The sequence below is a fragment of the Ornithodoros turicata genome, chromosome 6, assembly GCF_037126465.1.
Source record: "Ornithodoros turicata isolate Travis chromosome 6, ASM3712646v1, whole genome shotgun sequence".
Lineage (NCBI taxonomy): Eukaryota > Metazoa > Arthropoda > Arachnida > Ixodida > Argasidae > Ornithodoros > Ornithodoros turicata.
In genome coordinates, this window is record NC_088206.1 from 2,391,466 (window position 1) to 2,405,113 (window position 13,648).

At 47.4% G+C, this 13,648-nt stretch overlaps 2 protein-coding genes across 3 annotated transcripts in view; one reads left to right on the top strand and one right to left on the bottom strand.

The window, feature by feature from the left end:
- LOC135398817 (transcription factor AP-2-epsilon-like) overlaps nt 1-13,648 on the top strand; it is a 210,661-nt gene that overhangs the window by 1,959 nt on the left and 195,054 nt on the right. The gene's annotated exons all lie outside the window — the stretch shown is intronic.
- Nucleotides 1,045-12,128, bottom strand: LOC135397468 (antho-RFamide neuropeptides type 2-like). The gene is made up of 3 exons (XM_064629072.1): nt 12,106-12,128; nt 10,200-10,795; nt 1,045-1,139 (listed from the first exon to the last, which is right to left on the bottom strand). Exons 1-3 carry the CDS (start codon nt 12,126-12,128, stop codon nt 1,045-1,047), a joined length of 714 nt encoding a protein of 237 aa, XP_064485142.1.

Below are 13,648 nucleotides of genomic sequence, written 5' to 3' on the forward strand. Positions count from 1 at the left end.
CAGCTACGATCTAAATAATGAGTCACAGATTGTAAAGCCACGTGATCGCAGTGGTGGTCATCCACCACCGTGACGTCCTACTTGTTATTTTCTTTTCTCGGAATAATTGCTAGAATACGAACGGAGAGCGGGCCCAGTATTGCCGTCATCGCGATGACCTTGAAGACACCGATTTTCTTTTTCGGGATCCTAATGATAAGGGACACTCCCCGATGCAGTCGATGTCGTGCACATGCGAAGCGTGATTTATAAGGACTATTAGCAAATATGGTTCTCCCGTGAGCTCCTTGCCGTAATATCGGTACGGTGGTCTGGACGCAAAGTGACGCTGAGAGGCGGCTAGGAGACGGAGAGGCGTGCGATGAATCCCGAATGCGGGCACGACACCCCGTTGCCTAGCCCTGTATTTTTGTGTATACATTTTATGGTTCTGTTGTTAGGTGCCTTCCCATATCAGACCACGTTGTGAAAGTGCTTTCGTGTCTTCGCCACCTTTCACCTTAAACCACGACGCAACTGTGATCTGTATAGCGACATCAACGTGCAACACGATAGTTCTATTAATTTCGCGCATCTGAGGGTTCTCTACCGTGTGCCTAAACCCTAGCAGAAGGCAGCTCATTTGTAACGGCTCTTGCAAGAGGACAACCTGTCCAAACAACTTGTGCCGTGCCGCCATGTCATTACCGTGCCCAACTTGGCTCCAACTCGTAAGATTTGGGGATCAATAGGCGGATAACGCTGTCGATTGAGGCCACCATATATTCTGATGAGCGTCAACTCTGTTACGTCCCCATCGTGTTGTAACGTTCCTTGTTTGCGCCATGACCGAAATGTGACTATGAGCAGTGTACAGGCGTGAACAAATAATGAGAAGAGGGCTTAATGTGTGTCCTGCGTCAACTTCAAGGGGAATTGCCGCCTGGAAGGTCTATTGGAAAACCTCAGGGAAAAACCGGTGGTAGTATTCGAATCCACCACCTCCCTGTCTTTAACGTGACGCTACAGATTAGCTTCCAAGAAGCGGATGCTGTATGCACTTGGTCAGGCCAGGTAGTGTTCACCGAGTCTTTGAGCGACGAGGTCCCCGCGGTCCAGGAAGAACGCCTCTATTGCCTGGATCGCCGTCTTACACTCCACTGTTTCGTAACATATTGCATAAATTATAATTTATATAATGTATAAAGACAAAGTGACAAAATTTCAATTGAAACGTAAATAAGCAAAAATTGGCTGCGTCTTTGGGCATTTGCCGATCACGTTTAAATGCGTTGGCTTTATAAGGCCATTGTTGACAGTAAATTTTTGCTCAAGTCGTACACTTCACTGTCACGTGGTCCTATGAAGCTACGAACGGACCTACACGGTGGTTAGCCCTATATGATAACAACAAGAACAATAAATGAATGAAGAAAAAGCGCGATGAAATGGTATGCTTCCACGCCTTGGTCGCAGAACCCTACCCCATTCCAAAGAGGTTAATAGGATAGGATGCGTTAATGCTGAGCGCGAAGAGATGACAAGCCGGAGTTCTGTTTAGAGCTCTTCGAGGAGGCCGGTAGTTTGAACGAAAGAGAGCGAAGAGCCCAGCCCTAATGCGCAGGGGTGCTCCAAGGGTCAAGGACTTTGGACAAGCTGAATGGCCTGTGGTCCAGGAGTTTAAGTTGGCGTCGAACCAGCCGTCGTCCACATGTGTATTAGTCGCAGTGATTTAGGGAATGGTAGCTCGGGTACGGCAAATTGAGCAGAGCATCGTATTACTGTAACACAGTATAGTCCGGAACACACGGGTGCAGACGACGTTGTGTCTTAAACGACGCACAAGTGGCGTAAAGCTGCGAGGAAAGCTACCTGGCATCTTGAATGATAATGCGTAGAGGAGTCCACTGCATAGAGGAGTGACCATTGAGTGACGTCATGGCACCATTGCTGGCGGGCCAAGGGCGACACCAAGGCAGACAAGTGGGAGCGCCTATCTCCGTTGGAGAGGATGATGGGCACTGCTCTGCGGTTACGGTGGGCCGTAGCAGCCGTCAAATCTGCCTCCTCGTTGCCTTGAATGCCAATGTGGTCGCGGGGACCCACTGTAGGGTCAACCAGTGTCCCTTTTCCCCAAGAGTCTGGAGCACCGCGAGGATTCACCCTTCTACCGTGAGGATGCTCACTACCACCGGGGTTAAGGAGTCGTGGATGCCTATGCTTCCTGCACAGTGCAGTGCTGATTTTGAGTGAGTGTACCCCAGGACCGAGGACGGTAGTCCAAAGTAGACTTTAGGAACAGCAAGATGGCATACAGCTCCGCACAAGTCGACGAAGTACGATGTGACAGGCTACACCCACATGATATGGACTCGTCCGGTACGATAAAGGCAGCGGAGGAACCATCTGTAAACACAACAGTGCGGCCCCTGCGCTTTGTATCTATCATTTACAAATTGGACTGCTTATGGGGCCCGGGGATCTGGCTGTTCGAGCCCAGAAGGTTAGGAATGTGTGTTGAGAGGGATGCTCTCGGCAGTCCCCACGGTTCCACTGAAGGGGTGGTCGGGGAAACAGTAAGGACAGGAATGCATCCCTATGTGATACCTATCGCTTTAATATACAATAAACAGTATTTAGCGTAATGTTCGCCAAATGTTTCCAGATGTCGTCGAAACCCACGTCCCAAAACGGCCGTGTTGACCATCACGATCCGTCGGCAAAACTGAACTTCATCGAACGTCTTCCTCGCCCGGCCGTCACATTCGATGTCCGTAAGAGATCCATTAATCAATGGAGCCCGTCAAAACTGGCATGAGGAATCACACTGGAAATGACCCTTTTCGAGAGGCCCATCCTTTCACCTTCCAGTATATGATTCCGAGATCCGGAGACATTCTTCTCACACCATTTTCGCATGCATCAATGCCAGTCACATGGTGCATTGTAATTACCTTCACTCTCCCGCCCCCGAACACGACCGACAGCACACGAGCCAAAGATCACCGAAGTCTTTATCTCCATCTCTCAACACGATCTCTTTTACCCATCCCTCTGGTGGCCTGTAATTTGGCAGCGACATGACTGGGCCGCATGTTGAAGCTACAGTCGGCGTTCCATTGTTTCTGCTGCAGAAGCGTTGTTCCCGAAACATTAACGCATTCCTGAATACAAGATTAACTCTGGAATCGTCGAACGTGGCGTCCCCTAAAAAATTAGTTTTCTTTTCTTTTCTTTTTTTTTTTTTTTGAGTGCGGTGGTCAAATAATCTACATTCCTGAGTCAGCCACGAGGACAAGTTAGATACGTTCGTGTCGCTTGAGAGAATGGTATTGTTGGAAGAAGCCAATCAAACGCGGAGATCGAATGTCCACCTGCTGGTACCTTTTCATCGACTAGCATTCGGGAATTGCACGACAAAAGGCGTGGTTTCATGCATGGAAATAGGGCAGGTTGTCTGGTCTCTGGGTGAAGTCAGCAGGGCCGGCGTCTACTTTTTGGTCCTGGGGGACACACTCCGAGATTTGCGACCGCCCCCCCCCCCTCCTGCACGTACCACACAACTTCTTTGGCCGTGCGTTCCGTGGGTGATCCCTAACCCTAAGCACATGATGCCCCGAAAAACGAAACACGGCACAACGAAATGAATGAAAAGCGCACCATACGGCATCCATGTATGCCTTGCAAAGACCACACACTTGTGACATGCTGACAATGTGGGACGCCAAACGTCCGTGAACTCCCGTCATTTTTGCGCCCTCTCGGCGGACGTCTGGGGGGCAATTGTCCCCCCTGCCCCCCCCCCCCCCCCCCCCTAAATCGCCGGCGCTGAGTGAAGTATAGGGCTCTCTGGGTGAGTATTTTCACAGGCTTTGCATGCTCATTCGGATGAATTTGGCTAAATGCAGGTGAGGTTCTTATTTCTAATTTTAATTTTATTCACTGGTCACTACCTCTCTGACACAATATGGATATAAAACATACATATATATATATATATTCCTGTTGCTCACATAGAGAAACACGAGCCGTTTCCTGATTACCTGAGTGCCAACCAAGAAGAAGCTGTTCAATATCAAGAGACTCAAGGCTCACAATAGCCCCACGAGAGTGATTAGCATCCGCCAAGTGTTCTGGAGTAGCTGACTTATAGCTGACTGCACCGGAGAGGCCAACGTCTCCACTTTTTCTTCTTTACCTCTATCTCCTTCTCTCTCTCTCCTTCTCCACTGCGTGGAACGTGTATTTTAATGTACCAATACTTCAGCTCGCTATTTTCAATTTCATACTCGCGTTTATTTTGTCTTCTCGATTAATTTTCTCCCACTGGGCCGAACTATCTCATTTTGCGTCAACCCCTTTCATTAACGAGTTAAAAGTTAGAACCGATAAAGACGCGCTTATTTCCATTAAAAATATATCTATTAGACCCTTCGAAAACCTGTTCGGCTTTCTTTTCTTCGAGGCGTGCCCTCAACATATTTTACTCCCGAGTTTTCGCTTTGACCTTCTCTTTCTTTTTGAAAATACCTCGAGATTTATTTCATGAACACTTTGTGACGCCTTTAAGAAAGCGAAGGACGGGGAATGTGTTATTCACGTCGCAAGTGTGCATCGTACTAAAAGTGTCCGCTCTATTCGACGGTCAAACGGCATAGCCGAGAACATTCGTCTACTGGTGGAGGTTATACAAACCAGCCCCAAAAGTACTGGGATGTAGTGGGTTCGAATCCACCTGCTGCGCATTCTCAAGTTTTCCCCTAGGGTTTGCGAAAGACTTTCCAAACAGTGCAGTTCCTCCTGAAGTCGACCCAGGACGCACACCAACCCCTGCTCTTTCCTTGGTCTCCTCCCTCCTTCTGTCCACATGAATCCACCGCTCATATGTCCACATGTGCTTCGCGGTGCCAACACGTACTTAGAGAAGTAACGAAAGGAGTAATAGACTCCTATACAGTGAACCCTCGTTATTATGACCATGGTCGTTCCCGAAAATTCTGGGCATAATGCGGAATTGTCATATTAACGGGGAGGATTTGCAGAGGTTTCACAGCATTGTTCCCGAAGAGTATGGTCGTAAAGCGTGTATGTCAGATTATCGGGGGTCATATTAACGAGGGTTCACTGTAGATGGTCGTCGCTGCGAGTAGTGATGCGGCTTTGAAGTCACGGCGTGCTGTCAGTGAGAAAAAGATCACGTGCTTCTGAGAACCGAATCGCTTGCGACTCGTCTGGTTAACTCCCCATTAACCAGCAGTACATAGTTAAGTTTCACAGCCACTTTATCGACGCAATAAAAGTTCGAAAAACCACTTGGTTTTCGTACAATTTACTAACGCTGATGTCATAGCTTGAATGGCCGACAGGTGGCAGATGCGGTGCGGGCGCGCAACGTAACGGGTGGTGTAAAGGCGGCAGCCAGTTCGTAGCGTGCGAAGAGAAACAGCATTTCGTGCCACGCGTTTTGAGTAAGTGAAAACCATCCGAATTCAGCGACGAATAAAATGAAATCCCCCACGTGTAAATGCACTGCTAATCCTGTGGCCATCATAAACGTCGCGTGACAAATCCCTTCTCACAAGGCTCAAAGTGTCTAAGGAAGCTGCTGGCTGTGCAAAGTACCAAAATGCCGTGTAATGCGATTTGTACCCACCAAAGATCGCCAGCATCCAAATATAGTAAGTATGTATAAGCAAGTACTATCTGAAAAAATAAGAGGAAAACAGTCTTTGAGCAGGTGCATCCAAACAATGACGATGATACGTCGTAGAAAAGGCTGGCCATTCCGTAAGAATTAACACCACACGGCTAATGAAGGTCACGTGACATACACATACTTATACTCGCACAGGAGTATAGCTTAAGACGCTCGCACTAAAACTCGTGCTAAGCTTATGAGAGATACGACCATTGCGCCACGTCCAACTTTTTGTTTCTACTTCATTTCTCCCTTTCCTTCTTGCGATTTTTGTGTCCGTATTATTGTTATATCAGGTGGCGACCGAGGCAGCGCACATTAGCACATGCCTGAATGCTAAATGAAGCCGGCGTCGAGGCTACAACGAGGCGTCGTCTGCGAACGCCCGCATGAAGCAGACGATGTAGCCGCGCAGAGAGGAATACATCATGGCGTTATATCTCCTCCCCTGATGGAGGCTCTTTCATCCGTAATGCATCAATAACTATCCTAAAGGGGTGTAGTCGATATCGTATTATGAATGCTGAGTTCATGACTCGCTCCGGCATAATGCGTCAGGTGGCGCTCGATGCAAATGCGATGTGCCAACGCACACATAGGTGACGGGATGGTCGATGGTGAAGTTGCAGGTGTGGGATGGAAGCGCGAAGAGGCAATTTTTTTCGGTGATTGAGTGAAGCTTTCTTTTTTTTTTCTTTTCACGTTGGGTGAAGGAGGTCGCATGTTGCAAACACAGTGTTTAAGAAAACACGGAACGTATATCTAGTGCGTTTACAGTTGCACAACGCTCGTGATGTCTCGCTCGAGTCGCGCCTTTGTCATATGCGTTTTCAGTGCCAAGTGCAGTAGTCAGAGTAGTCAGGAATGCGAGTCAGATTGCGACGAGGTCACCAAAGTCTAAAACGTACGACACTGACTCATTGCGTCCGTGATAAATGTCACAAAATGTACAATAGTCTTTGTTTCAATAAAAACGCTAAAAACATCAGAAATGACACGAACTAAAGGAACAGGAACCAAGATGGCGTTTAATGGCGGATTACTAGAACAACTGTGCGGATATAACGACGACTAGAACAACTGTTAATGAAGTACGCATGTCAAGAGCGTCACGAACGAATCATCTTCCATTTTCTTGCACTCCGAGCCGCGCATGAGAACCACGGAGCCTATGGTTGGCCAGATGATAAAGTCGGTTGTGACAGTACCAACAATACTGCACCAGCTCTCGTGATACAAGCCGCAGTCCGGCGGCGTCGGCTGCGTCTTAGTCGTGACGCTGCCCGCTTCCTGCGTGGCCAACCGCGGCGAGCAGTTTTCATCTTCACCACCACCAGCTCACGCGTGGCTGAGTGGTTAGCGTGCTGGCCATGTCACGTCGAGACTGCGAGGTTCCCGGGTTTTCGTCGGCCAATTCTCTTCCGTACATACTTTACTGGCTTTGCACTGGGCTTTGAGTGGTGAGTCGCTCACCCTGACGGGAGGACATCACGTGTCACGTGACCTTCTGCCGCCACTACCTTGTCTCTTGCTCGTGAACAAGATTCTTGTTTGGATGTAAAAAGGTTCGCGTCCAGAGCATTGGTTCGTACTACGAGAAGCTTGGCAGACCATACATATGCGCCAATGCTCTGGATGGGGTCTGATTACGTCACGCCAGGAGAAGAAGGAACCAAGGTTTAGGATAACGTCAAGGTGCCCTACTAATAATCGACGCGTGGGCTTTGGTTATTGTGGACACCAGGAGCAATGCAGAGCAGTTTCTGTGCACTAATTACCGCACGCATTTCCACCTCCCGTGGTGCGCGTTATACATCGGACATTTTTTTTTCAAATTCTGAAAACTTTCGAGGGGCTGCATTACACTTCGGTGCGCGTTACACACAATGAAATACGGTGGTTGCACGAGGGAGGGATCTTTACAAACAAGGCTCCGGAATGTAGACGTTATATTACGGCAATTACCTTCTCTATTTGGGCACGGCTTTCTTCGGAGACCACTATTACTCTTGTATTCCAACTTCGCAACGTATGATTATGACTGCGATCTAATTAATAAGGCCTAGACTGAGAAAGATAATGCACAGCGAAACGAGAGGGACGTATTCCGAGATAACTGATGAACACACGTATAGGCGGTGCCAGATTCTTATCGCGTGGTTACTCTATAGAGGCCTTCTCGTTCAAGGCAGCAACTCTTCGGTTCAGACCAACGGCGTGGCAGAGTGGATATACAGCATCGGAAGTTCTTCCAATGTCACGTTAAGAACTGGGAGGTGGCAAGTTCGAATCCTACAGCCTCCTGGTGCTGTCTGAGGTTTTCCTTCGGTTTGCATGCACACTCTTAGAAGTGAACCTCACCACAGAGCACGCTCCTATAGCCAACCATCATCCCGAACGACAACGTTCTCGTCCCAGATTTGTTGAAAACTGGAGGCGGAGCCTATTCTATTCCCGTGCATAATGGAGCAAAATAGGCTCCACCTCCAGTTTTCAACAAATCAGGGACGAGAACGTTGTCGTTCGGGATGATTGTTGGCGAGGAGCGTGCTGTGTGGTGAAGTTCGTTTTTAAGAGTGCAGTTACAGGCATAGTTCTCTCTGGCGTCGGCCCAGGACACTCCCCGCTCCTTCCTGCGTCCTCCCTTGGGACTGTATAATTGTGGCATAGGTAACTGGCTATACAGTCTCCTGCGCAAAGGTACTGGGCACACTTACACACTCTTAAAAAGGAGCTTCACCGCATAGCACGCTACTAGCCAACCATCATCTCGAATGATATCATAATACGCCCTGAATTGTTGAAAGCGGGAGGCGTACGCCTTTTTTGTGACACTTATGCTGTTCATAATTGTCACAGAAAAGGCGTACGCCTCCCGTTTTCTACAAATCAGGGCAGATAACGATATCATTCGAGCTGATGGTTGACTAAGAGCGTGCTCTGCGGTGAAGTTCATTTCTATAAGAGTGCAGCACTGGCTGGTGCTTTTGCGAATGTTGCCAAAGCCTCTCTACTGCGCGTTATCCATCGGACCCATTTCTTGCAATGGATCAGATATTACACACGGTCGTGTTACACACCAGGAAATACGAGTGGACTGCACCGTCATCAGCGTTGCCTAATCCACTATTACGTAACGAGCAGATGCTGCACGGTACGAAAGTATAGGACGGAACTGTTACAACCGTACCCACGCCACGATAGGACCTGCCAGAAAAAAAAAAGAGAGCAAAATCCGACCGCTCATTGAACGTGTATATCAGAAGCCCAGAAGAAGAAGGGGCTTAGGTTTCGCTTTCCCCTGGACGAACGAACCTGATGTACGAGTAAGGAAATTACGCTGACTTATCTTACGCTTTGATCGCTATAAAACAGCTCGGGCATAATAATGACAATGAAAACAGGAATAGAAGAGGCCTCCCTCAGTTAGTAAAGGGTTGATACCCTTAATGATTCTAGCCGTCAGGTCACCTTTGATCTAGTGCAGGAAACCGCATCTGTGATAGAAAAAAAAAGAAGAAAAGAAAAATCTCCGCAGGCCATACAAGGGAATGCTCCTTCAACTCTTTTTTTTATTTTTTTTTACTTTTGCTCTTTTGCGTTGCTCTCGTTGTAGGTTTGACTTTGAGTGCATTCTGCGCGTAACTGGGAGGAGAAGACGATGTTTAATTGCGTTTAATTGACATTCCTGGATGTTCCCGAGTTGGGGTTAACGGGGAGAGGTTGTTTTCGGTGGATGATCCGAAGTCTGCCAAGACGTCTTCTTCCTACTTAGTGTGGGCGATCGGATAATGTCTTATATTTAAGGTCCGATATTAAATGGCTCTGTATTAACAAAACAAAGTTTTGGCTTGGCACGAGTTGGGGGTTGCCAACTTGTCTAGTCAAGTGTGTCCTGTACGAAATGCGTGACTTCCACTCAATAAACCTCGAATTTCGCTTAGTCACGTCACTGATGGGTTGGTTAAAGGGGCTGTGGAACTTCGGCCGGAGCTCTGACGGATGCATGTAAAAGACGCTTGTTTGCAAGTATGCCGACCCGCAGTTTTATTTTAATGGGGTAATAGATTCCTAGATGATTGACACCGCGAATACCGAAACTCATTCGGCTCTCTTCGCTAGGGAGGCAGCCGCGGGTGAGGTCACGTGCTTTCGAGAACCAATGGGATTGGCTGACGCTCTCGTTCCCCTGACGTCAAAGCTCGACGCGGAAGTCTGTTCAGAGATTTGTACCTCGTCAGCTACGAGACGTAGACAGATAAATATTTTTTCCTCAATACTCCGGCGCGTAATACAATATGTGTATGACGCAACGAATCGAAATAAGATAAAGACATATCAAAGTAAGATGAACTATCAAAGCAAGATGAAGACCTACCAAAGCAAGATGAAGAAGACCTACCGAAGCGAGATGAAGAAGACCTACCAAAGCGAGATGAAGAAGACCTACCAAAGCGAGATGAAGAAGACCTACCAAAGCGAGATGAAGAAGACCTACCAAAGCGAGATGAAGAAGACCTACCAAAGCGAGATGAAGAAGACCTACCAAAGCGAGATGAAGAAGACCTACCAAAGCGAGATGAAGAAGACCTACCAAAGCGAGATGAAGAAGACCTACCAAAGCGAGATATAGAAGACCTACCAAAGCGAGATATAGAAGACCTACCAAAGCGAGATATAGAAGACCTACCAAAGCGAGATATAGAAGACCTACCGAAGCGAGATATAGAAGACCTACCAAAGCGAGATATAGAAGACCTACCGAAGCGAGATATAGAAGACCTACCGAAGCGAGATATAGAAGACCTACCGAAGCGAGATATAGAAGACCTACCGAAGCGAGATGAAGAAGACCTACCGAAGCGAGATGAAGGAGACCTACCGAAGCGAGATGAAGAAGACCTACCGAAGCGAGATGAAGAAGACCTACCGAAGCGAGATGAAGAAGACCCACCAAAGCGAGATGAAGAAGACCCACCAAAGCGAGATATAGAAGACCTATCGAAGCGAGATGAAGAAGACCTATCGAAGCGAGATGAAGAAGACCTATCGAAGCGAGATGAAGAAGACCTATCGAAGCGAGATGAAGAAGACCTATCGAAGCGAGATGAAGAAGACCTATCGAAGCGAGATAACTAAGACCTATCAAAGACCCATCAATGTAAGATCAAGACTGGGGTGTTCCACTCGCAGAGGGCGCAGAGTGGACTGCTGTAGTGCCCACTCTTTCGAACAAGGGCAAGTGGTGAAGTGAAATAACAATCTATATATAGTATTTAAAAAATCGGGCTGACATCCTGCACTGGGTAGGTGTCCGGCAGAAAAGGTTTCTCCTCGTCAGGTTCAGACCCGTTGCCCTTTGAACGTGTAAACTACCACGTTGTCGCGCACATCACTGACAGCAATGCCAATCTCTCTATCAAACAATCCATATCTATCTGTCCTATCTGTCTAATGTCAATCTGTCTAATGTCTATCGAACCTGCATTGATCATGGCAACAACTGCTCTCTTTTTTTGCGCCGTATTACCACTGCGAAGCAACTCTTGCTATGACCGGTATACATATGTCGAAAATGAAGAGAGGCCAGCAGAAGTCCTGGGCCGACTTCAGGTGTACCAGTATCGACATCCGTCTTGAAAGTCTTCCTTGAAATCGCAGGGAAAATCTAGGTCAGCACAGCCGGTGGTTAGTGTTCGAGGCCGCCCCGCGGTCTTCAACGTGACCTCAGAGCAACGAGTCATTGCACGTGCGTCACGAAACTGAAACTGCGCATGTCCACGCGATCTTGACGCATCCGTCAAAGGCGAAAGAAAAGTGTGACAGCATGATTCGAGCGGATAGGAACAGTTAATAGGTGGTCGTGGAGTGCTGCCGGCCGAATCAGCTGCAAGAGTCTATAATAGTGACGCTGTGAGATAGAGACGCGTGTGGCGCAAAACGTTTTGCCTTCAGGGAATTGCAGCAGTGAGGAGGAGGGAGGGAGGGCAGCCAACGTATAACAACTGTTATTCAACCATATACGGGGTGTTTCACCTAAAATGATAAAAAATTCTAACTGCCCCACGTACTCCCCGGAGGATTGTGGCACTTTCGACAATGGACCATTTCCGACAACGCGTATGCGCATGCCCAGCCCTTGAGTCCGCCATTTTTCAGCGGAAAACATCGCCATGAACCCACCTGCGGGCGACTGTCATGTTCATTGTGGGGAGATAATCGGTTTCAAGGTTACGCGGACGTTTGAGGTCTCGTAATGAGTACAATGCGCTTTCATTCTTTACGCATTCTTCTTCCCAATCTTCTCTGGCTACTTTCCCACGCAACGTACGTGCCAGTTCGTAAAGCGTCACCATTATTGGGGGTAAAGACACGACGTTCGACATTCCGCCGCCAGGGGCGACGCGAATATGGAAAAGGTCCATTACCTTCTGGAAACTTTTGCCGCCATTTAGGAATGCTATGGACGATTTTTAAAATTGAAGTAAATTTACTTTTTTCAATCGCACTTCAAAAATTACCAAGCGAACCCCACTTTTTCCTTTCTTTTTTTTTTCAGAATAGACCTCTCCCTGTTTGTAAAACAAATGACGTCATAGTGACAACCATATTGTTTCGGCAAAGACCCGATAGAATACGCCACTGTCTTGCGTATGCTCCGTTAACATTTTATTTATGAAATGGCCCATTGTAAAAACGACATCTATGCTGCTTTCATAGCTTTTTATAAAGAAACCTGTAAAGGATAAAAACGGCCCATATATATATACAAGGCGTTTTTTTTAAATCCGGTAGATATTTTTAAAAAAGCTGTGAGCAGCACTAGTGTCATTTTTGGAGGAGGGTTGTGGTGCAAGGCGGACTTCTGTGGGAAAGAGCGTGTAACTACTGGACGACTAATTACCTAAAATTTATGAATTAACTTTTTAATTAGACGTTCTCGCGAAAATACAAAACAGCAGAATTGGAGGGGGGCGACCATTATTTGAATCCACCCTCTCTCAAAAATCCTGAAGCGAGCACGTGCTCTAAACTTCGGTATGCAAATGAGGCGAAGCAAGAACTACGCTCATCTCGAGCGCAAAAAGAGGGAAAGGGCGTTCGCGTCGCGGGGGGCCACGTGATTCGTAGTGATCGGGCTGTTTGGAATAAACGCTGATCTGTTGGCCAGATAGACCGCTCTGCGGCCCAAATAAGCAGAGAGAGAGAGAGAGAAAAACCTGTTTATTTACAAACATTTCAGCTGAGTGACACCCATCAGGGGTCTGCTGCTCCATTTCTTGAGAGCGTTTCAATAACGCGTGAATAAAATAATATACATACAGAACAGAAGACACATGCGACAACACACACACACAATATGACAATTCTGCACTCGAGAAGTTTCTGATTTCGCCTCATTTGCATACTAAAGTTTGGCGATTTATATCTCCAACTACGTATATCGTTTCAGGATTTTTGAAAAAGAGGGTGGATCCAAATGATGGTCGCCTCCATTAGACCTGTTTGTAAACGAATGACATCATAGTGTTCGACAGCGCCACCAATTTGGTAGAGTTGAACTACACTCCAAGCTAGGGGCGAACAAGGTCGCGCCCGAAAGCCACAGTCTTGAGGGGATTGGAATGGTCCCAGAAAGGGACGCGACCTTCGGTCCTACTTTTCTTTCAGTAGGAGGCAGCGAACAAGTGCCCATTCGTGGAACCCAACCCAACACTCCCCTTCCGATTTGTTTCGGTTTCCGTCTGTCTACCAACGTCATGATGACGGTTCTCCGGTAGAGGGCTATTCTACTCTGTCGCATTTTCGCGAAAAAACGTCTAATTAAAAAGCTAGTTAAACCTTTCGGCCCTAGATTTTTTAAATATTCAGTGTAATTTTTTTCCCACCCGATTAGGTTTCTATACTGTCCAAGGAACCAAAAAATAATCCCATGACTACAATAGCTGTATAATTGTTCTGATCCGCAAC